General features: G+C 48.2%; 1 protein-coding gene across 1 annotated transcript in view; it reads left to right on the forward strand.

The window, feature by feature from the left end:
• LOC119953174 (calcium/calmodulin-dependent protein kinase type IV-like) overlaps window positions 1-25,594 on the forward strand; it is a 161,903-nt gene that overhangs the window by 100,354 nt on the left and 35,955 nt on the right. The window contains exons 6-7 of the mRNA XM_038777130.1: window positions 14,962-15,052; window positions 16,868-16,942. Coding sequence (XP_038633058.1) covers window positions 14,962-15,052; window positions 16,868-16,942 — 166 coding nt within the window. The remainder of the gene's footprint in view (window positions 1-14,961; window positions 15,053-16,867; window positions 16,943-25,594) is intronic.

Raw genomic sequence — 25,594 nt, forward strand, 5'->3', positions numbered from 1 at the left:
TACTTGTTAGCAGGCTCAATTACCAGTTAATTATGTTTTTTAAATGGTGGGCAGGCTGCCAATTTCGTCGCCCGTCGTATTTTACACAAGAATCCAGCTCAGTGTGCCTGGATGCAGATCCAGCTTTGTTTTCAAATCTCTGGCCGCAGATTTTATGGCCACGCTGCGCCCAAAATGCAGCTCGTCACGGCGCATCGTGGCCGATGAAAGTCGAGAGACCGTGTTCCCGGGATCTACTTGGGTCACAACACCTCGCAAGAACCAACGTGATGCAGCACGGTAGCCTTGTGGTTAGCACAAATGCTTCACAGCTCCAGGGTCCCAGGTTCGATTCCCGGCTGGGTCACTGTCTGTGTGGAGTCTGCACGTCCTCCCCGTGTGTGCGTGGGTTTCCTCCGGGTGCTCCGGTTTCCTCCCACAGTCCAAAGATGTGCGGGTTAGGTGGATCGGCCAGGCTAAATTGCCCTTAGGGTCCAAATTGCCCTTAGTGTTGGGTGGGGTTACTGGGTTATGGGGGTAGGGTGGAGGTATGGGCTTGGGTAGGGTGCTCTTTCCAAGAGCCGGTGCATTCTCGATGGGCTGAATGGCCTCCTTCTGCACTGTAAATTCTATGTAAAATCTCACCCATTTTGGCAAATCTGCATATTAGAGCGAGACACTTAAATCTCACTCTGCAAGGGCAGCACGGTGGCCTAGTGGTTAGCACAACCGCCTCACGGCGCTGAGGTCCCAGGTTCGATCCCGGCTCTGGGTCACTGTCCGTGTGGAGTTTGCACATTCTCCCCGTGTCTGCGTGGGTTTCGCCCCCACAACCCAAAAATGTGCAGAGTAGGTGGATTGGCCATGCTAAATTGCCCCTTAATAGAAAAAATAATTGGGTAATCTAAATTAAAAAAAAAAAAAAAATCTCACTCTGCTGTGCAGATTCCCAAGTTACCTGAGGCTCCGGGATTCATCCCCTTCGCCTCAGAGATCTCGGGCGAGCGACGTTCGGCACTGGTCCCCACGAACAAGGACCCGACGGAATGGCACTCGTGGGGGTCTCCCTGGAGATCGGACGCCCCCAGCTGCATGCCCTTGGGCAAGGAGGTGCCCTGGCACTGCTGGTGCCACCTGGGTACCCTGACTGTAACACCTGGCACCCTGGCAGTGCCACCTGGGTGCCAGCCTGTCACTGCCAAGGTGCCTGGGTGGCAGTGTCAGCTGGCATAGGCACTTCCAGGGTGCCAGGTTGGCACTGCCAACATGCCAAGCAGGCGTTTTTGGCACACAATCGGTTTGAAGGTGCCCTGCATGGGTGGGGGAGGCCAGGGACCCGCTCATAGTGCCCTAGCTGGGGGGAGGGGGGGGTGTTCAGGGATTGCTTTGGGGGCCTCAGAAATCGGGGGCGCCATTTAAAAATGGCGTCCCGATCTCGCTACACTGGGGGGGCTCCAGCGAGTGGAGCCTCCCACTGTACAAAACGGGGCTACGTGCAGTCTCAGCCGCGCGTTCCCCGTTCAGGCCCCTTGTCCAACGCGAGTTGCGTTGTATCGCCATGTGTTTCACGACACCGCGCTCGCTACAGGACGTAGTTCCCATTTGGTTGAATCAAGCCCTCTTTATCCAATGATTTAAAGTGCAGAGAACATAAAGAGCAATTCTAGGTATCAAGTAGTGCTTATGCTGCTGTTCTTCTTGGTTACTGGCAATTAAGCAGCTTTTCCCCCAGAGGTATAAAGGGATACTCTGGTTTTTGCTTGCCTGGTTCGTTTATCAGCTGCATGGTTTTAAGCAGAGCTAATCTCTCCACAATGCCAGGATTTAAAAAAAATATTATTTTGTTCCAAGAAAGGGTCACAATGGTTCTGTGGAAACCAAACCCAGCATTATTATTGAAAGACAGTTTTAATACCTTATGTAACACACTACATATCCCTTATGTTGAAGCCTGATTAGTTTGATATTCAATAGAATTCGGCTGGATTGAGTCTCTATGAACCCACCCACTCCATCTCTTTCTGTAATTATGCAATGAACTTGCAGTGACATTGCATTGTGCTTCCAACTTTCCTATTCTCCCTTCTGAATTTTAATAGTCTATAATTTGAGAATCTCTGCTACTCACAACGTGTAACCTGCAATGAAGGGACATAACAAAAGACATACCTGTGCCTAACGTACTTATATTTTACTGCGTGTGGCTGAGCCGAAACAAAAATGTAATTATCTTTTGAAGGTGGACCAACTCAGTGTGAATGTCGGTGGCTCTGGTGAATTCACGAGAACAGATTCATCACTAGTCACGGACGTGATCTGGTATCATGGTGTTACAGCACAATTATAATGCAAATTAAACCTTGACTGCAAATTGCCACCTGGGCTATCTAAATGAAATCACTGCAGGTTGATGAATATACTGCTCTCTCCAAAAGTTAGATATTTTGGGTTACGGACCATCTCCACTTGTACTTACACCGTGAAAATAGCCACCATCACCATAGGCAACAATTATAATTGTTTACCTGATGTAGGAGCTGCGCTCCGAAAGCTAGTGATTCAAAACAATCCTGTTGAACATTAACCTGGTGTTGTAAGACTTCCTGCTGTGAACATTTACAAACGCATAGTTTGCACTTTGTTAAGCACACCAACTGTTTTGGGCCGTTCATACAGCTGTGCGCACCTACCTAAAATGCAACTGCCTGGGATAGCACGGTGGCACAGTGGTTAGCACTGCTGCCTCACGCCGCCGAGGACCCGGGGTCGATCCTGGCCCCGGGTCACTGTCCATGTGGAGTTTGCACATTCTCCCCGTGTCTGCGTGGGTCTCACCCCCACAACCCAAAAATATGTGCAGGGTAGGTGGATTGGCCACGCTGAATTGCCCCTCAATTGGGAAAAAATTATTGGGTACTGTAAATTTATAAAAAATAAAATAAAATGCAGTTGACCTGTGATTTATTCCCTATCCTCTCTTCCTCCATAGCTGCTAGAATTCCTGTCCCCTGCTGTGAGTCCTTCTTGCTAGCTTACCCAGAAGGACACCTTGCTAAAGTCATTTCGAATGAACGTTACAGTCTGACCACCTCTTAAACAGATCCAGGTCTTTTAATCTCCAACCAGGTTGCTGAGGAAGAGACGATACTGAGCTTTCAAAGCCCTCAAATTCCTCAAAATCTTCATCGTTATCTTAAAATCGCTCCATGATCAATTTCTGGTTTGGATCACGAGCACAGTGTGTCTGGCGTCATTTCGACATTGAGTCACAGAGCTGTAAATGTACACACAGCGGGAAGTGGAGAAACAGAAACAAAGATTCCCTCTCTGCGTTATAAAAGTTGAAATATGTTCATGTTAAAAAATGTATGAAATAAAGCAACCGGGCGATACCACTGTCATGTAAAGTGGACATAACATGTTGTACAAACATGTCTGCAATACACGGTTGGGACACTCCCTAGTAATGGGGAGCACGGTAGCATTGGGGCAGCACGGTAGCACTGTGGTTAGCACAATTGCTTCACAGCTCCAGGGTCCCAGGTTCGATTCCCGGCTGGGTCACTGTCTGTGCATTCTCCCCGTGTGTGCGTGGATTTCCTCCGGGTGCTCCGGTTTCATCCCACAGTCCAAAGATGTGCAGGTTAGGTGGATTGGCCATGATAAATTACCCTTAGTGTCCAAAATCACCCTCAGTGTTGGGTGGGGTTAGTGGGTTACGGGGATAGGGTGGAGGTGTGGGCTTGGGTAGGGTGCTCTTTCCAAGAGCCGTGCAGACTTGATGGGCCGAATGGCCTCCTTCTGCACTGTAAATTCTATGTAAATTCTATTCTATGTAATGACAATACAAGAAATTTAAAAGTATTAAATATGAGATTTTAGGGCGGTATGGTGGTGCAGTGGTTAGCACTGTTGCCTCACGCCGCCAAGGTGCCAGGTCCGATCCCGGCTCCGGGTCACCGTCCGTGTGGAGTTTGCACATTCTCCCCATGTCTGCGTGTGTCTCACCCCCACAACCCAAAGATGTGCAGGTTAGGTGGATTGGCCTCGCTAAATTGATCCTTAATTGAAAAAAAAGATAATTGGGTACTCAAAAAAAATGTTTTAAATAAATAAATATGAGATGGCTCTGAGTGAAATATGTTGACTTTGCCTTAAATTTTCTGCAAATTCTCTAATGTGAGTTGTTAAGTGAGAAGCTAAAGTAAATGGCAAAGCCTCTTTATGCAGAACAACACCAAGACAGGACAGAGTAAATGGGTGGATTCTTCCCATATTTTTTCGAAGTTCCAGACTCAAATTGAAAACCGGCGTGTAGCTCTCCAGTGACTCATGCCAGTCTTCACTCCAGATCATGGGCGGCATGGTGGCACAGCACCAGGGACCCGGGTTCGATTTCGGCCTTGGGTCGCTGTCTGTGTGGAGTTTGCACATTTTTCCCCGAGTCTGCGTGGGTTTCCTCCAAATGCTCTGGTATCCCCCCACAGGCCCAAGATGTGCAGGTTAGGTGGATTGGCCATGCTACATTGCCCCTTAGTGTCCAAAGGTTAGGTGGGGCTACAGGGATAGGGTGGGGGATTGGGCCTAGCTAGGGTGCTCTTTCCCAGGGTTGGTGTAGACTCAATGGCCAAATGGCCTCCTTCTGCATTGAAGGAATTCTATGGTTCTATGAATGCCAACTCCACAGAGATTGGGGTGCCATCTTTAAAGGGTGCCCCGATCAGCACACAAATTGAACCTCCCCCCACTTAAATATATGGGGGCTAACCCCCCACCATAAAAGCAGAAAGAGCGTGGCTCTCTACCCCACTCCCCCCCAATAACATCAACATTGGGGAACCTTCCCCACCAACTTCGCAGGCATCGGACAACCGCCTCTCACCCCCACCTCCCTTGAAGAAATCGGGGCGACCACCCTTCCACCACCGACTTGGGGGCACTCCTCCCCATCACAGTTATCAGCACTCCCCAGCACACAAGGGGAACCCTTCCCGCCGTGCTGCCCAGAGGGCCCACCCTTGCCACTCCCTCAGCACAAGTTGGCATTGCCAGGTGAGCACTGTGCCAACCTGGCAATGCCAACTTATGTTAGGGACCAGTGCCAGGGCACTGTCTGGGCCTGCCCCTCTCCCCTGCGGACTATACTTAACTTTGCTCCCCCAAAGCTGAATCACAACCTGTTGTTAACTCGCCAATGTGATGTCACATCGGCAAGGCCTGAATATTCGGGGAGGGGGGCTTCATGTGGAGGCTGCAGCTGGCTAATTATATTAAAGTGCATGCAAAACCATTTAAATGAGGTTCTCGTCTTTTGTGGGTGGGAACCTTGTGACGTCACTGCCGATGGGTGAGGAAAATCGGGAAAAGCGATCCCTCTGAATTGCGTTTCTTGATTATCTTCGGAATCCAAACCGACTAGACAACAGCCAGGAAGGGGAAATCGTCACAGATGGGAGAAAAAAATTTAAGGAAAGATCACTTTTGCCAGTTTACAAAAGCAAAATGCTATATTTCTGTCGTGAAGATGATCATTGTTTGTATGGAGTGTAGCACGGCTGGAGCACTGCCATTTTGCATCAGCACCAGGTTCAAAACCTAACCAAAATTTGGAGCAGATTTACAAAAGTACAGAAACAGCCAACACTGTGTATTGGCGTTGTGCTCTTCAACTTCACAGTGCAGCAGAACCTCAATTATTCACACTTGCATTGTCTTCACAATTGAATAGCCACGAGGATTTGCACACAGTTCAGGAGAAGAGTTGGCACTGGGACTTAGTTTTAATAAACCCATGAAAATGCAATTGAATTCTGGATTTTTGGTTCAATGAGGTGAGCAGTTATTGTTTGGGTGTCCTGTACCTGGTAGAAATTTGGTATCCATGGAGCCATGATATGCAAATTCAGGTCTGCATATCATGCTCGGCCCAAGATCGCAAGAAACTGCAGAGTGTGGTGAACTCAGCCCAACGCATCACACAAGCTTGCCACCCTCCCATTGATTCTGTCTACACCTCCCGCTGCCTCAGGAAGGCAGACAGCATTATCAGACGCCCCTCCCACCCAGGCATTGCTTTCTTCCAGACCCTTCCATCAGGCAGAAGGTACAGAAGTCTCAAGACCTGCACATCCAAACATAGGAACAGCTTCTTCCCCACAGCTACTAGACTCCTCAACAACTCCCCCTCGGACTGATCTGTTCCCTGTAAGAACACTATTCACAATGCCCTATGCTGCTTTTGCTCATGTATTTGCTTTGTTTGGCCCCTTGTTCCGCATTGTAACCAATCACTGTTTGTCGATGTACCATTTGTCAATTACCTGTTGATTATTCTTTTTTGTCTACAATGTACATACTGTGTACGTTCCCTTGGCCACAGCAAAATACTTTTCACTGTACTTTGGTTCATGTGACAATAAATCAGAACACTGAATCCAGGTCATCAGCAAGAACTGAGCTTTGGATTAATGTGACCAGCAGGACTCAGCGATTTAAAAAGGACAATTCAATTCTGAAGCAGAAAGCCCTGCGTCATATGTGTACATTCTAGGAATATGGTTTATTCTAAACTGACCATTAAATGCCAGAAATAAACCCACTGTAGGTTTTAGAAATCTGTTGAAATAGGGGCAGAAATTGCTGAGAACACACAATTTGGCCTGATCTTCAATGGGCCAGGATTCTTGAGCAGGCAAAGGCGGACTGGTTGGAAAACCGGGAGTTTTGATTTAACACCACGGAGTTTAATGTCATAGGTTACAGGTCTTTATTTTAGACAGGTACCCTGTCTGGAACCCAGCCTGATTGACAATTAGCCCCCTGTTAGGCAAGCATTGTCCTTGATCCAAATATCAAAAAGGTGGATGTGGGTCAACAAATATTCAAACCTTCGTACGTCAGGCCTCGAATGGAATCGGGGGGCCCAAATTTTCACAGGGTGGGAAGGGCTTCGCACCTTAGCCAAATGGCACAGTGGCACCAATTAAGCAAGTCTCGGTACCCACCATTCTCATTGGGACCTGAGGATAGGGAGATTGGAGTCAGATGTATTTAGCGCATCCATGGTTCGCAGAGGCGGCTGCACCTGTAAAAGGGCAACTGCCTTCAAACAGATCAAATTTCTATTTGCGGGATGTCCAAAGCAGGAATCGAGGCCTTTAGACATTTGAGCAAAAGGTCCAATGTTGCTCGAATTTTTTGGCACGGTGGGTAACCCTTTGGGAGAGGTCAAGTGCCCCTTTGGTATTGGGCAGGCACCTCTTTGGGAGAAATTAGGAATTGTTAAAAACAGATATGATTGTGGATACATGTGGATAAACTCAGTGGGAATGCCAAGATGTCAAGGAATTTAAATCCCCAAGCTGTGTACGTTTTCCAATTCTGCCGGGAATGAAAATTTATTTACAGGGTTTCTTTTGCACACTATAATTGATTTGTCCTCCTCCTCTGCATATGTAGAATTAAAATCAGTAGCATGAAATACACAAGGCGGCATCTTGACACAGCTGCTCCAGCTTGGAGTCAAGGACCAATGATGCATCATAAAAATAACTTGAAGAATGGATTAACTCAGAGTACAATTAAACCCCGAAAATAATCCCCATCTGCCACAGAATTTGTGATGGTGTTTACACTGGAATCAAATATCCGGAACAACAACAATGTCAATTAATTTAATTTACTTTGCACCTTTAACACAGCAAAATGTCACACAGCACTCACGGGAGCGTTACCAAAAGACATTTGACACCGAGTCACATAGGATATAGTGGGCATCTGACCGAAAGCTTGATCAAAGAGGTAAGCTTTAAGGACGAAAGAGGGATAATGAGGCAAAGTGGTTTAGGGAAAGAATTCCAGAGTTTTGGCCCTTGGCAGTTGAAGGCACAACCGATAGCAGTGGAATAATTAAAATGGTGGATGCCTAAGAAACCCACACCAAATAGAGCAGCACAGATATCTAGGAAAGCTGTAGTCTGGAAAAAATTATAGAGATATCGAGGTATTTGCAAACATAGCTGAGTATGTTAAAATAAAGGTGCAGCTGAACCGGGGGCTAGTATGGGTCAGCGAGCATAAGGGTGATGGATGAATGGGATTTGGGGAATGTAGTTTTAGATGATCTCAATGTGGGAAGATGGCCAAGATGCATTGGAACAGCTAAGTTAGCATCTGTGAGCCTGGTCTTTACCTTCCTGAGGAAAGGTATTGTGCCCCAATACTAAGTGCACGTACGGCATTGCAGCAGCCACATTTACTCTGAATGTAGGATTAGTCTCAAGCCTGATTCATTGCCATAGCTTGTGGCTAGCTGCAGATCCCCAAGTGTCACTGAGGTGTTAAGTCCAACTCCTGTGCAGTTTCCAGGTAGGGAAAAGAGGAAAATATGGAAAATAAAGTAGGGGCACATTTTGGAGGTCCACTTATGAGGAAAGAAGTTGAGGCATTTGAAAACCAAGTGTAGAAGCAATCCAAAGGACTGGCTTAAAAGTGCACTGACTTGGGACAGCACGGTGGCGCAGTGGTTAGCACTGCAGCCTCACGGCGCTGAGGTCCCAGGTTCGATCCTGGCTCTGGGTCATGGTCCGTGTGGAATCATAGAATCATAGAATTCACAGTGCAGAAGGAGGCCATTCGGCCCATCGAGTCTGCACCGGCTCCTGGAAAGAGCACCCTACCCAAGGTTAACACCTCCACCCTATCCTCATAACCCAGTAACCCCACCCAACACTAAGGGTGCACATTAAGTTTGCACATTCTCCCCAAACTCCACACGGACCGTGACCCAGAGCCAGAATCGAACCTGGGACCTCAGCACCATGAGACAGTACATTTGCTCCAAACTGCATCTAGTGGCGTGAATTCTCCGGCCATTGGGATTCCCTATTCCTGCTGGCAGCGTATCCCTGTCCACGGGTTTCCCGACGGCGTGGGATGGCTTCAACGGGAATTCCCATTGACGAGCTGCGGGAATATTGAATGGCGCACCGGCGAGAAACACACGGCTGGGAGGACCGGAGAATCCAGCCCGGGACGGGTCGGAGAATCGCTGGGGGGGGGGGGGTGGGCACGATTGACACGACGCCGCTCCGCCGATTCTCCAGTGACCAGAGAATCGGCGCCATTGGGATCGGCGTGGTCGGCGCAGCACCGGTAGAGCAGCCCCACCCCGGCGATTTTCCTCACGCGTTGGGACGAGTGGTCCCCGAGATAAGCCGAGTGCTCCCGGCACCTCACCGTTCATCCCGCGGTGGGGGGCGGCCTGATGGGAGGCAGGGAGGATCCGACCACAGGGGGAGTCCTCCACCGTGGCCTGCCCCAAAATTGGGGCCTACTGATCGGTGGGCCGCGTCTTCTGGTGGGGTCTATTTTACTCCGCACCGGGCCCCGGTAGCTCTCCGCCATGTTGCATCGGGGCTGGCGCGGAGAAGGCAACCAGCGCGAATGCATGAGTTTGCGCCGACCACAGTGCGCATGCGCAGACCCGCGGCGCCTGCTTAACGCCGGTATCGGCAGCTGGAGCTGCGTGAAGCGCTCCAGTGCCGTGCTGGCCCCCTGTAAGGCGCAGGCTCGCTGATCCTGGGGGCCTGTTGACGCCGTCGTAGAACACGATGCCGTTTACGACGGCGTCAACACAGGATCAGAGAATCCCGCCCCGGGGTCCTGCACAAATATGCAGACCCACGAACCAGAAGCACTGTGGCCTCCAGATGTCATTGAAACTAGCTCCAAACTCACAGAACCCATATGGATCAAATCCAATGTTTAGTTTCTGCTTTCCACAGCAACCTTAACGAGTCTTAAAATTCAGGCCAGTTGACCTGCAAACTTAGTGAAGAGCACTGGTCCAGTTCTACCAGTGGCAAATTGCTGCAGTAAATATACCAAGAGAAGCTTTGCGTTATAAAATTAAAAGCAAGGATGGATAACTGGAATACTTAAGGCTTTAAAAGCCAGATTATAATCAACAAACAGCAAGTTTGAGTAGATACAGCCCTTGGGAACCCGAGTGAAATAGACCAAATTAAAGTAGCTGATCAGGATTAGCGTGGTGTTTCAGCATCAGCAGTGTTTAGTTAAACATAGCTGACAATTTCCAAGTAAAATAATTCATTTGAAAATTTAGACAAGAGGCTCAATGCAAGAAGTCTGTGATGCATCACGTTATTTGAGAGTTTTCTCTATTCTTTCAGACCAGCCCTTAGAGAACAAAGATTTCTGTCCCCATCTCCAAACCTCACTACGTATCACTTTAAACTTAAGGTAGTACGAGACATGCATTCCAGAAGGCCTTAACTACTAAGAGAGACTTCAGTTGTAATTTTGCAAGATTCCATGAAGACCACCGGGCCTTGCTGGGATTAAGTGTAAAGTCACAGAATAAAGACACGTATTTTGTATTTCAGAAAAATGTTCAGATTTTAGAGACTGTTCTGAAATCCAGCAGCAATATTGTGATTAGAATAAAAAATAATTAAATTACCCCATGGTGGTTAGGCCGTAGGGTTTTCTTGCAGATTTCTCATCCCCAATGTCACATTGAAATGATACATGTTGCCTGAGGTGGATTCTCCAATGCCCGACGCTGGTAGCGGTTTCCCGATCCGGTGGAGAATGGAACGGAATGGAAACCCTGATTCTACCCCACTCCCCCCACACCCCACCACCATCACCACCACCACCGTTAGACAGCAGGAAATCCTCCCAGTGGGATTTGATGCACGTTTTCCCAAACGTAGTCCTGATGCGGAAGGCCTCCCTCCTCCCCCACAATGAAAATCCTGCCACCCCATGCCCAACCCCCTCCACCATCATCCCAGCCCCCCCATCTGACTCCCCCGATAAAGACCCCCATTAGTCATCCCCAACAGAGACCCCTGTCAGTTCACCCTAACAAAGACCCTCCTCATTCAACCCCAACAGAGATCACCATCAGTCGACCCCAACAGAGACGCCCATCAGTCCTCCCCAACAGTCAACCCCACCAGTCTCCTGCCTGAAATCTGAAAGCAGCCCAGACAGTAGAGTGAAAAATCCACACCCAACTGCTGCCCCAGATAAGTATTTAAAGCAGCAGCTGTTGTAAGTGTCAGAGGCTTCCTCAAAAGTCCAGTACACTTCAAAGAGTTTCAAATTCCTTAACAACCTTTGAAGTGCAAATCTACCATTCAACTTCACACAGCAAAATACTGCGTTAACCAGTGATTGACAGCTTTGTTACTCCAGAGAGAGAGGGGTGCTTGGTGGATTGTTGATCTACCTTTCTCTTCACGCTTCAATGTATCTGGACATCCAACTTGGGTGTTGCCGATGCTTCTTCCGCAGCAATCCTCCGAGTGAGCTGGGTGCCTCTGCCTTTTCCTGCTGCAGACATGTGTTCATGCAGTGACTGTCATAATGTACACCAGTATATCATGGTGCAGACACACACTGATGGACACACACAGGGACCAATCAACATGTACAAACACCGCAGCCAATCACCAGTTAGAATACACACAGTATAAAGGCAGAGGGCACCATGGTTCCCGCTCATTCTGGGTGCTGCCTGTCAGTGTAACAAGAACTCATCCAGTCCAGCACAGACTCACACCACGTGCTGAGAGAATCAACTGGTTCGGACAAGGCTTAGGTCTCTAGTTTAAGTTAGCATCACTTAGACCCACAGTCATGGTGTGTCAGTTAGTTAGAAGTTAGTTAATAAAATTGAGTTGAACCTTCATCAGTGTTGGAAGTGTCTGTTCATCTCTCAAGTCTACACTTCAGTGACCACCAGAATGTGAGATCCGGTCTAAACTGCATCTGTATTATGAGGGCAGCACAGTAGCATTTTGGATAGCACAATTGCTTCACAGCTCCAGGGTCCCAGGTTCGATTCCGGATTGGGTCACTGTCTGTGCGGAGTCTGCACATCCTCCCCATGTGTGCGTGGGTTTCCTCCGGGTGCTCCGGTTTCCTCCCACAGTCCAAAGATGTGCAGGTTAGGTGGATTGGCCATGCTAAATTGCCCTTAGTGTCCAAAATTGCCCTTAGTGTTGGGTGGGGTTACTGGGTTATGGGGATAGGGTGGAGGTGTTGACCTTGGGTCGGGTGCTCTTTCCAAGAGCCGGTGCAGACTCGATGGGCTGAATGGCCTCCTTCTGCACGGTAAATTCTATGCTACAAATTCTGTGTATTCAGCGAGGTGTGTGTCTCTACGCTGGTGGAGGGGGACTGCTGTGACACCAGTCCAGGGTTCACTTTCTTTCTTCTCCCCAATGTCCTCAGTTGTCTGTGGGCTGGAAAACTACTGGACAGGGTGGCCTCTTGTTCCTCTCTCCCTGCTGGCACCTGTAAGCAAGAGAGGAAGGAGCAAGTGACTGCATGAGTTGCTTCTGACATGAAGGGAGGACAACCAAGAAATACAACGGGGTGAATTCTCCGCCTCCCCAGTCACGAGTTTCTTGGTGGGGGGGGGGGGGGGGGGTGCGCTGCCGGCAGAACGGAGAATGCCACCGGAGGAGGCATCCCAACAAATATGATAATCTATTGAAACCGTGTATTTACTGAAAATGGGCTTTTCATAGCTGCAAACTCATTGTTTGGTAGCAGGAAAAAAAATTAAGCTTGCATTTATTTTCTATTAGTCAAGTATCTGAAACCTCAAAGATGCAGAGAGCTCCACATTTCACCAGCTTTGGAGTCCGCCGGACCATGCAGGGTGTTGCTAAGCAACTATTAATTGGAAAGGCAAAAGAAATGGAAGGGAAATATGCAAACACAGAATTGAGAATATCAGGCCGTTTTAAAATGTTACAAATTCAATCCTTTTATTTGAACAATAAAATATTTGTACCATTTCTGGTTGCCATTGCAAACATTTGGCCACAGAATACTTCGAAGAAACCATCTCCTGCAAAGAAATTGGCTCACGTTCGTATCTTAGCATATAATTTTGTAACTTGACAGATGCTGCTGTGATTAAGTGTCATATTGACAAATACTCAATGTATCTGGCATGCTTGAAAGCATGACTTTCACAGCTAAACAATGGGATTTGTGTGGGCTCCTCGGCACAATGGAAATTGGGGGCAGTTACTGACGTTTCTGAGTTCAGCAAAGACTTTTTCAGATGGGTCATTCCGTATGCCAGTTTGCCTCCTGTGGTGTTGCACATGGGGAGTCTAGTTCACTCTCCAAGGAAGAATAGAAGGTGGGGAGATAAGTAGACTTTGGCACACGGGAGATGAATGAAAGCAGAGCGGAGGAAATAGGGAAGCGGGAGAGGAAGGGAGAGCAGGAGGGAAGCACAGGAGAGGAAAGATCTGGGAACAGCTGAGTTACACTGTTTTCTTTGTTACTGTACGAAGTAGGCTACCATGGTCCAGCGTGGTTTTTCTTCACAATAAAGAAGGGATGGGATGGAAGAGAAAAAATGGATTGGGATGAGGTCACGGTAACTATATTGGACAGTTAACTGTCCTTCCACGAGCGAACAACCTTTGTGACACCAGTTTCCCCTTCAGTCAGGGAATTGCTTTTGGGGATTTCAGACGCTCCCATTCTGAGGCTACGTCCCCACGCCGGTGTGGGAACGGTGGCATTTTACGCCAGAAACAATGGCATGTAACGGCCACCAATCCTCCGTTTGGTGGACATGTTAAAGCGCGTTTAGTGGGTGTTAATCTGGGTTTTGGCCTCGGTGAGGAACTCCCCGTCAAGGCCACTCTTTAAGTCATTTCGTGCACAGACAAGCTCAGCTCACCAGTGCAGGAAGATTAGTCCATAAGCTCATAAGATATTGAACCCCAGGCCCTGGGTGAATGGCTCATTTTAAAAAACACACCAGGTCTCGCTCATTGAATCTCACAGGATGTTTCTAGTGTCACACATCTCGCAGCAGGCCTCTCGTGAGATTCAACGATCTTGTCCCAACACCAGGCAGGTGCAACGAGGCAACGAGGCCATTGAATCATGCCCATAATGTCTCCTCTCTCTGAAAGCTTCATGCAGAAAATGTTTAAATGGTCGCAAACGGTTACTGGAATGGCCTATAGTCAAGGCTTATGAATAAATAACCAAATTGTGGAACACTTTCACCCCTATGTAATGAAGACAAAACATAACAAAGGGGAAGTGGGGGTTGAGTGGAAGGTGGGGGAGCGTGGTGGGTGGCTGTGGTGGGTTTTGGGTCTGCCGCTGAATACAATGAATCTCCCAAGCAGCAAAACCAAATCTGTCTTCCAACCTGCCTGATCTTGGTGTTTACTCTGCTCAGGCATAATCTGTCGCGCCCATGTGCAGACCCCTCCAAATCAATCCCCATAAACCAGAGAGATTATTTATAAATAGATGGAATCTGAATGGCACAGGTATCTTAATAGAGATCTTTGCTACCCTATTGCAATCATGACTTTTCAACAGCTGATTGTTTTGAAGTCCCATTTGTAATTTTCCACCGCTGTGGAATTTTCTGCTGCCACCTGATGAGACCATCAATTCACTAGACACGTGCTTTGAGATAGGAACAGTGGTTTCAATCTACTTACTACAGAGCCAGCCTGTTACACGTTGAACTCTCGATGAACTGGTCGGCTGGCTCTGGGCATCGATATTTATACAGCAGTCCAGGGGGAGGAGCCGTGGGCGGAGTCAAGGGTGGAGCCCTGTACAAACTCCTAAGCATTCCCAGAGCTACTCCCCCTAGTGGTCGGGCATCGCAACTGCGCTTACAATCGTACGGTTTCATATATATATCACAGTGTGAATTACAGAGTTACATTCACCACACCGCCTATGCTGGAAAACTCCGTGGTAATATAACGCACGGAAGCATAAAGACCTGGTCGCCATCGGTCTTTGTACAACTGCTTCAAACAGTTCACTAAATGGTCAGAAACAAAGGCCAGTAGCGGTTGATCAAAAAGCCTTTTCGAGTGCAAAGCTAGGATACCATTGCTTTGTTCATGTGAAATGCTGATTTCTTTCTCAAAATCCTTTCAGTATTTACATGAGAATGGAGTGGTCCATCGAGACCTCAAACCAGAAAACCTCCTCTACGCAGATCTATCATCGGAGGCACCGCTGAAAATAGGTAAGGCTCGTTGTAAACTAATTACAAGTAACTTAACGTTTGCCTGACTTAGAACTTGGGAGGAACTATCAAATTCCTTGGCAATATGCTGGAAGATATCCTCTTCACTCCATGCACAGCAAAACTGTCAACTTATTTATTAAAAATGGCCGTTCAATTTGGCTAATTGTGGCAGAGAGGAAATTTTCATTCACGTGTAACAAGTATACTATTTTTTTAAATTCTCTATCTCGGCCAAGACCCCATTTTTCGTTGTGAACTGAGGCACTGAGTGGACAGCGTGTTGTTCAACTATAGAAGGAATCGGAGCAAAGATCAATTCTGGTTCCATTCAACATGCACACGTGTGCACTTTCCAGATGTACCATTGAAAAATAATCAGGAATACCTTCTTGGCCCTGGGGAATTATGTTTAACTGGGGTGTTCATTACACTGCACCAGCTGAATTTATGTAACTCAGCATGAACCAGTGTCAGTCTCAGACTTTGTGAGCCACGTTGCGTGGCATCTGCGCCTACTAAGTCATTGGGAAAATGAAATCAAAATGTTGCAGGTGTTGGAAATCTGACATAAGAACATAAAATGCTGGAAATACTGAGCAGGTCTGGAAATATCTGTGGAGAGAGAAACGAAGTTGACAAGCAGAATTTAACGCACTCCCACGTGTCAAGCTCGGCAAGGGACCCCGCCACTGCGCTCAGTGCCTGATCGAGGGATCAGGCACCCGGAAGCAAGGGTCTGCTGAAAGTCACCCACTAACCTAACCTCTAACCCCCCCCCCCCCCCCCCCCCCGTGCCACTCACCTGTGTCCTGGTATCCAGCGGAGATCCGAGGGCTGGCGTGGGACCATTACCAGCAGCAGCCGCTACTCCCAGTGGCACTGTCGGCAGTGGTTTCTCCAGCACTTGTGAGGGAGCAGAAATCCCACCAACCCAGCAACCCCCCCCAAGGCCCATAATCCCGTGCTAGGTCGAACGTTGGTCCGGCTCAATCGTATTGGAAGCGACATGGGGCTCCACTGGCTCCCCACCTGGCGGAGGGGGGGGGGGGGGGGGGAGCCCCATCAAGGAAACTAAATCCCAGCTCTATCACATCCTTGAAGATTTTCTGAAAACACTTCCATTTTATTTCAATGAAAATATAAAACATTATAGACAGTGTCTGAAAAGAAACTACAAGTTAATGTTTTTTTGGGTACAGGCTCCTGTTATGCATCTCTGACATTCTGACAAAGAAGGTCTAATTTTCCAACATGTGCTCTCGGCGACTGAGAAAATTAGCTCTTGGATCTCACCCAGATTTCCTTTTCAGACACTGAACAACCTGCTGTGTAGTTCCAACAGTTTCTGTTTTTATGTCAGAATTTCAGCATGTGTAGTTTCTCTTTCCTTAACCGAGGCCCTACCACCATGTTAACCACAATTCTGCAGAACGACCTGTCAAGATTAGGAGAATGCCTCCTCTCTATGCTTTCTGGATTTTCTTAATGGAAAGATTTTTCAATTATAACAAAATAATTCACTGATTTTTTTTTGGATCTGTACTGTTACCTTAGCAACAAAGTGCCTTCTCTGACATGGGGTTACTTGTTCTTTTCTACTGCGCCAGAAAGCAATTATTAAAGTCGGTGCACAGGTCACCGGGCTGACAGGCACTTCAACAGTGTCTCATCAGCTCTGATCCGACCGTAACGCTTGACAATTTTTTGAGACAGTGACACAAACCCTTTGTTTTTACGATAACGACAAGCGCAAAGATACCGTACAAACTGCAATTGCACAAACATCCTACTCTATCTTTCTTGTTATTTTAGCTGACTTTGGTCTGTCCAAAATTGTGAATGAGCAGGTTGCCATGAAGACAGTTTGTGGGACTCCGGGATATTGTGGTAAGTGGAGAGGATTTCATTGAACGTCAAATCAAAGCTGTGACATTTTTGATGCAGAAAATACTCGAGGAACACAAACTGTAAAAAAACCATAAGTGCACTCCCGGATCTTCTGACACCCCAAATATCGCTATCTCCGGTCTCGGCTTTGCCCGAGCGTCCAAGACCTTGGACATAGCCTTTGCAAAGCCCTGCCATAAGTATAAGACGAGGGAGAGAAAAGATTTCTCTGAATTGAGTCCCGTTTGTTAGGGCAGAAGGAAGCAAGCAAATGATGGTGAGAGTGAAGTATTCATTTTCGACAGTGTTCCATGGGAGCATATTGCATTTTCACAGTGGTACGGGAATATTCCCATGAGGCTAACAATCAAAGCAATTCAACTACCTAAATTATTACTGAAAGGCTGCAGATGGCCCAGTCTTTCTTGTAAAATTGATCCAAATGCAATATAAGCACCATTCGGGCCCTCAGTAAATATATCTTTTAGCGTCTGGCAAACCCAGGCATTGGTTTGATTTATACAAAGGTCTGCTGAAACTTGTGAGTTTTAAAAAATGTATTCACCTATGGGACACAGGCTAGACCAGCATTTGTTACCCATCCTTAATTGTCCTTGAGACAGGTGGTGGTGAGCTGTCTTCCTGGACGGCCATGTGATCTAGGAACACCATCAGCACTGTTAGAATGGGCGTTCCAGGATTTTGACTCAGCAACAGCGAAGGAAGGCGATATATTTCTAAGTCAGCGTGGTGTGTGGCTTGGTGGGGAATTTGAAGGTGCTGGTGTTCCCATTCATCTGCTGCCCTTATCCTAGATGGTAGCAGGCACAGGTTTGGTAGGTACTGTCAAGGGAGACCTGGGGAGCTTCTGCAGCACATCATGTACATAGAATCATAGAACCCCTACAGTGTAGAAGGAGGCCATTCAGCCCATCGAGTCTGCACCAACCCCCCAAAAGAGCCCCCTATCTGAGACCACTCCGCCGCCCTATACCCGTAACCCCCGTACATTGATCATGGCCAATCCACCAAATCCTTTTTTTGTTTAAATTTTTTTAAATTGTTTTTATTCAAGTTTTTCTTAAACAAAATTTTACATAACCAATAACAAAAAGGAGAAAATGTAACAAACAGGTGGTTATAGCCCATTTACAAAAGAAGAGTATACATTCCATACACAGTCCCCCCCCCCCCCCCCCCCCCCCAGGATTGCTGCTGCTGCTGACCCTTCAGCGTTCTGCCAGAAAGTCAAGGAACGGCTGCCACCGCCTGGAGAACCCCAGCAAGGACCCTCTCAAGGCAAACTTTATTTTCTCCAGACTGAGAAACCCAGCCATGTCACTAACCCAGGTCTCTACACTCGGGGGCCTCAGGTCCCTCCACATTAACAAGATCCGTCTCCGGGCTACCAGGGAGGCAAAGGCCAGGACGTTGGCCTCCTTCACCTCCCTTCACGGTCCCTACCCACCAGGGAAAGCGGGAGCATGTCCCACCTCTTGAAGTCTCCCCCCATCTGCTCTACCAGCCGCGATAGATTGAGCCTGTGTAGGGCATCTCAATTCCTAGCCACCTGTATACCCAGGTACCGAAAGCTCCTCTCCACCCTCTTGAGTGGAAGCTCCCCCAGTCTCTCCTCCTGGCCCCTCGCATGGATCACAAATAGCTCACTTTTCCGCCACGTTCAACTTGTACCCTGAGACACTCCCGAAGTCCGGGGGCTCTGACTCATACAGCTTGCAGTAGAACTCCTTGAAGACTTAGTTGATCTCTTCCGGGCTCAGGACCATGTTACCCCCCCCCCCCCTATCCCTAACTCCCCCAATTTCCCTGGCCACCTCCCTCCTTCGAAGTTGGTGCGCCAGCATCCTACTCGCTTTCTCCCCATACTCATATACTGCCCCTTTCACCTTCCTCAGCTGTACCTCTGCTTTCCTTGTGGTCAGCAGGTCAAACTCTGTCTGCAAACACCAATGCTCCATTAGCAGCCCCGCCTCGGGGGTCTCAGCGTACCTCCTGTCTACCCTGAGTATCTCTCCCACTAACCTCTCCCTCTCCGCCCTATCCTTCTTCTCTCTGTGGGACCTGATAGAGATTAACTCCCCTCTGATAACTGCCTTCAAGCCTCCCAGACCGTAGTCACTGTTACCTCTCCCGCATCGTTTGTTGTAACATTGTTTTGAATGCTCCTCCTAATCCGCCCACAGACTTCCTCATCCGCCAACAGTCCCACGTCTAATCCCCAGAGGGCGCTGCCCTCTCTCCGCCCCCAGTCTCAAGTCCACCCACTGCGGAGCATGGTCCGAGACCGCAATGGCCGAGTACTCTACCCCCTCCACCCCTGGGATTAGCGCCCTGCTCAACACGAGAAAATCAATCCGAGAGTACACTTTATGCACGTGGGAGAAGAAAGAGAACTCCTTCGCCCTTGGCCGAGAGAATCTCCACGGGTCCACTCCCCCCATCTGGTCCATGAAACCCCTCAGGACCTTGGCCGCTGCCGACATCCTCCCCAACCTGGACTTAGACCGGTCCAGAGCCGGGTCCAGGACTGTGTTGAAGTCTCCCCCCGCTGCTGACTATCCATCTCCTTTTTTCGCCCAGCCACGTGCCCACGCCCCCGCTCACTCAAGCCCTCCCGCCGGAGGCGCTCCGTCCCGACTCTGCGTCTGTTCCCGAAAGTTGGCTCCCCTTCAGCCAGCAAAGCAGCATCCCGTCCTTCCCCCCCCCCCCCACCCCTCAATCCCAATCCCCCATGTCAAGCCCCCGCTTAACACTAACTCTCCCCCCATTGCGCTTCCGTAAGTCAGCTGACCCATGCTGACCCCTGCCACTCCCGCGTCTACCTCCAATCCTACTGTTGTCTCCTTCTCGGGCCCCCAACCTCCCCTCCCCCACAGGGTAAACCTAATCTTTGTTAAATTCATTTACGGGATGTGAGCGTCACTGGTTAGGCCAGCATTTATTGCCCAACCCTAAATGCCCTTCAGAAGGTGGTGATGTGGAGGGTTTGAATGTTTGTGGAGTAATCAAATGGACTGCTTTGCCCTGGATGGTGTCAAACTTCTCAAGTGTTGTTGAAGCTGCGCTGAACCAGGCAAGTGGAGAGTATTCCATTACACTCCTGACTTGTGCCTTGTAGATGGTGGACAGGCTTTGGGGGATCAGGAAATGAGTTACTCACCATAGGATTCCGAGCCTTTAACCTGCCCTGATAGCCACAATATTAATATGGCTAGTCCAATTCAGTTTCTGATCAATGGTAACCCCCCCCCCCTAGGATGTTGAATGTTACGGTGCGATAGTTAGCCCCTCTCTTGTAGGAGATGGTCATTGCCTGGCACTTGTGTGGCGTGAATGTAACTTACCATTTTGTCAGCCCAAGCCTGGATATTGTCCAGTTCTTGCTGCATTTGGACATGGACTGCTTCATTATCTGAGGAGTCGCAAATGGTGCTGAACATTGTGCGGTCATCCGCAAACAGGGCAGCACGGTGGTGTAGTGGTTAGCACTGCTGCCTCACGGCGCCGAAGACCAGGGTTCGATCCCAGCCTCGGGTCACTGTCCGTGTGGAGTTTTTCACATTCTCCCCGTGTCTGTGTGGGTCTCATCCCCACAACCCAAAAAGATGTGCAGGGTAGGTGGATTAGCCACACTAAATTACCCCTTAATTTAAAAAAAAAAGTCATTTGCAAACATCCCCCCTTCTTAGCTTATGATGGAAGGAAGGTCATTGATGAAGCAGCTGAAAATGGTTGGGCCTAGGACACTACCCTGAGGAACTCCTGCAGAGATGTCCTGGAGCTGAGATGATTTACAGCTGACCACCACAGCCATTTTCCTTTGTGCTAACTCCCACCAGCGAAGAGTTTTCCCCAGGACACCTTTGAACTGTGGGAGGAAACCTGAGCACCCAGAGGAAACCCATGGGGAGAACGTGCAAACTCTACACAGTCACCCAACTCCGGAATCAAACCCAGGTCCCTGGCACTGTGATGCAGCAATACCAACCACTGTGTCACCATGGCTCCCTTGGCACACACTGCTACCACTGTGTGTCGGTGATGGAGGGAGTGAATGTTGATGTTGATGGATGGGGTACCAATCAACCAGGCTGCTTTGTCCTGGATTATGTCCAGTTTCTTGAATGCTGTTGGGGCTGCACTCATCCTGGCAAGTGGAGAGTATTCCATCACACTCGTGACTTGTGTCTTCTAGATGGTGGACAGGCTTTAGGGAGTCAGGAGGTGAGTTGATGCAGAATTTCAAGCCTCTGACCTGCTCTTGTAGCCACAGTATTTATATGGCTGGTCCCAATGCAGTTTCTGGTAACCCCCAAGATGTTGATAGTGAAGGATTCACAACAGTAATGCCATTGAATGTCATGGGGAGATGGTCAGATCCCCTCTTGTTGGAGATGGTTATTGCCTGACACACATGATGCGAATGTTACTTGCCACTTATCAATCAATCATTGTCCAGGTCTTTCTGCATATGGACACGGACTGCTTCAGTATCTGAGGAGTTGTAAATGGTGCTAAACATGTGCAATCGTCAGTGAACATCCCCACTTCTGACCTTATGATCAAGAGGATCACCGATGAAGCAGCTGAAATTGGTTGAGTGTAGGGCACTCTCCTGAGGAACCCCTGCAGTTAAGTCCTGGGGCTGAGATTCTTGACTTTCAGCAACCACGGCCAACTTCCCTTGTGCCAAATGTGACTCCAACCAGCGGAGAGATTGCCCCCGATTCCCTCTGACTTCTGTTTCGCTCGGGCTCCTTGAAGCCATACTTGGCCAAATGTTGCCGTAATGTCAAGGGTTGTCACTCTCACCTCACCTCCCCTCTTGAGGTCAGCTCTTTTGTCCATTTTTCAAACCAAGGCTGCAGTGAGGTCAGGAGCTGAATGGCCACGATGGAACCTAAACTGAGCATCAGTCAGCAGAGTATTTCTGTGTAAGTGTCACCTCACAACACCGTCGACGACACATTCCAGCACTTTGCTATTTCTCTCACGTGAAACAGATAACTCACGCTTGCTCCTGTGATAGCTTTGATTACCCACATTTCAAAAGAACTAATCCATCACTGTAGCCTAGATTTTGACTATTGGGGAGACAGAGGTGAGCATGGGGCTGGCGGAGGAGCATAAGGCTCACCCTGTCTCTCCAAAGTGAGGCCAGAATCATTTAAATTCCCGAGCCTTATCTAAATAGACCAGGGCCAACTTCTACCTAAGCCCAGTGGCAATGATTTCAGGTTCATAAACTTGGGCAGTTGGTCAAAGCTGGGACGAATTTGTCACTGGGCACCCTTGGGAGCAGTCCCAGGATTGTGAATGGTTGTTGTGAGATGAGAGACGCCTAAGGCCTTGGTTTGGGGGCCTAGAAGAGAGTTTCTATCTTCCCGCCGATTGTTAATGGCATTTCCCATTTTAACCACCCCACCACGAAACCCACTGGCGGGGGCCAGCGCTGCCAGCGGCAAGGTTGAATCGCAACAACCGGAGAATTTCGGCCATTGTCAGGATCCAAGTAATGTCATCGTCCCCTGACATTTGAATCTTGTCAAGGAGGCCAGCAAGGTCTGGTTGCACAACGTTCTAACTCTCTGCCTGCCACGCACAGGCTGGCTACGGTGGTTAGAGTCAGGGCTGAACAGTGTGCATCATATTAATGCTGTTGTTCCAGTCACAAGACTTGAATCTAACTTTCATTATCTTATTAATCATAAATGGTACAGGCCCAAGATGGTGAAAGCAATATTACATTCACATCAGGAAGGGTTTTTTTTTGTTACAAACAGTGGTGAATACTTGGAGCAGACTTTCAATGAGGATAATTAGAATCAAAGGCCTCGGAGTCATTTGAGAAATGCAGTGTTATTGGGGCAGCCAGTTCATTTTTTTTTCAGCATCAATGAGCTAAATGGGCAAACACATATTCTTCACATTGTGATTAGTTTCATGTACGCCACCTTTGTCGTTTAATGGTAAAAAAAAAATCTAAAAGAAAAAGTAATGTAAATGCTATCAGCTTTTATTCCCAGGCATTTATAGAACAGTACAGCACAGAACAGGCCCTTCGGCCCTCAATGTTGTGCCGAGCCATGATCACCCTACTCAAACCCACCCTATACCCATAACCCAACAACCCCCCCCCTAACCTTACTTTTATTAGGACACTACGGGCAATTTATCATGGCCAATCCACCTAACCTGCACATCTTTGGACTGTGGGAGGAAACCGGAGCACCCGGAGGAAACCCACGCACACAGGGGGAGGACGTACAGACTCCACACAGACAGTCACCCAGCCGGGAATCGAACCTGGGACCCTGGAGCTGTGAAGCATTTATGCTAACCACCATGCTACCCTGCTGCCCTTTAAAGGAGACTTTCAGTTTTGTAACTCCGCTGTGACAACTCGGAAATGGCCCGATTTTTATTCTTGCAGTTGATTTAGTTTGTCCAATTTCTTGTAATTGAATTATAATTTAAGATGTGCCCACTGGCATTATTGTATCAATACATTTCCTATATCTAATGTTACAATCCCAATTGATGTTACAACTGGATGGGAAGATCCCAGAATGGAACCGTGGCTCAAATTAGTTTACTTTTTCTTATAAAACGTGGAAGAACCGAGTCACAGGTCCTCGAATTTGTTTCAACAAGAAAAAACATTTATTAAAGATGGTAAAATAGGATTATAATGCAATACTCCTTTACTCGCCCTTTAGCGATTGCACACAGGTTTTAGGATTAGCACGGATTACAAAGTACATCTTAAGCTACAATGGACTCATTAACACACAAAGGGCGGGATTCTCTGAAACGGCGGCTAAGTGTTGATGCCGGCGTAAACACCGGAGCGTTTTATGCCGGTATTAACGGGCCTCTTGGCCCAGCGATTCTGTAGCCCACAGGGGGCCAGCAGAGGCCAGCATGGCGGACCCACACAGCAAGCCGACCCCCACAATATAGACCCCCTCCCCCCCCCCCCCAGATCGCGCACGCCAGCTGATTGGTGGCCCCCCCATCGTGAGCCTGGCCGTCCTGGAGGCCCCCCCCCATCAGGGCAGGCGCGGACTGAGACCGCAGTTGCTATCCTGAGTGCCCGCCAGGTGGAACAATGTTAGAACCACGCCGGTGGAAACTCGGCCAGTTGCCGGCAGAGAATCGCCGTGGGGGCCTCTTTCAATGGGCCCCGATCGGCACCGCGTCGACCGCGCGCGCGCGATTGGTGGCGACTCTCCGGTGACCATTCGCCGCGCCCACACCGAGCGCTATTGCGGCACGTAGGCTCGGAGAATCCCACCCAAAGTATCTTTTAAGCACACGCGGTGACTGTGGTCAGACACACTCCTCTCTGAACCCTAGTGAATGTCTGTGGATTTCTCCTCAAACTCCCCCCAGATGATTCTTACACCGTGAGCCACCCTGTCTCACTGAACTCCGGCTTCCTCACACGAGTGATTTCAAATTCCGCTTTCAAAATTTACACTTTCAAATCTTCTTTTAAATTATTCTTTCCCTCCATTGCTTCCATGGAGATTTCACTTTCAGGTTTTACGCCTCATCCTTCAGGTTTCCTTTGTCTTAAAGGCTTTTACACAAACTCCAAGGTGAAATCACCAATTCCTAAAATTATTTCAGATAATGTCTCCCAAACTATAGTATTTTCCATGAACCTTAGAATTACTGCAGATACCTTCCTGGCCTCTCACCATCCAATCCCTTTTCAGCTCTCTGTGACTTTCCTGAACAGTAATCGGTTCTGGTTCCAAGATTCCTCTGCTCCCGTAACCCTCCAGACTTCTTGGAAACCTCTTCATTTCTCTAGTTTCCTTAATTAGCTGGTTTTAGATTTCCGACACCCGACACCATTGCTCGATAGTATGGCTTTTCTTCTGGCAAGGCTGAGGGGGGTGTTCTTTTTTAGCCTTCAAAAACCAACTGCTTCTAGCAGAGCTGGGAGAGCAGCCTCCTCTCTCACTATTTACCTCCAACTGCAATCAAATTACCCAAAATAAAACATAAAAATGTATCTGCCTCACGAGGCCCCAGTTGCTGAACAACCACTGCTGTTTTATTTACTCCTCACACAGTATCCCTCTCTAAACACAACAGAATCACATTTGGAATGGAAATGAACCCCCACACTTAAAAACACCAGCATGAATGTAATTATGGGCTTTATCGGCCCACAAACATCAAATGAAACCCACTTGAAACAATACCTTATTTCTAATATTCATCAATATAAATCCCTTGGGGGGGGGAGCTACGGGTTCGTTATGGGGGTTTGTTCTCATGGTTTTATGCTTATTTCTTTTTCTTGTTAATTTATTGTTTTTGTATTGGAGGGGAGGGGTTACTGTTTTTCCTGTTGTGATAAAATTTGTTGTTGAAAACTTGAATAAAAATTATTCCAAAAAAAAGGAAGGACAAAGCCGCAAGCGACAGTCTGATGGCAAGCTAAGGCCCAAAACCAAATTGTAAAGAAATGCCTATAAACATGTGCCTCGGCCATATTGGGGAATGTAAAATATGTATGCCGGTTAAAGGGGGTGGCCACAGTTGTTATTATGAAGATGCTTGCCTGTAAATATACATATTAATTTTTGCGTGTGTTTTTTTCTAATAATTTGT

This window comes from Scyliorhinus canicula, chromosome 18 (genome assembly GCF_902713615.1).
Source record: "Scyliorhinus canicula chromosome 18, sScyCan1.1, whole genome shotgun sequence".
Taxonomy (NCBI): Eukaryota; Metazoa; Chordata; class Chondrichthyes; order Carcharhiniformes; family Scyliorhinidae; genus Scyliorhinus; species Scyliorhinus canicula.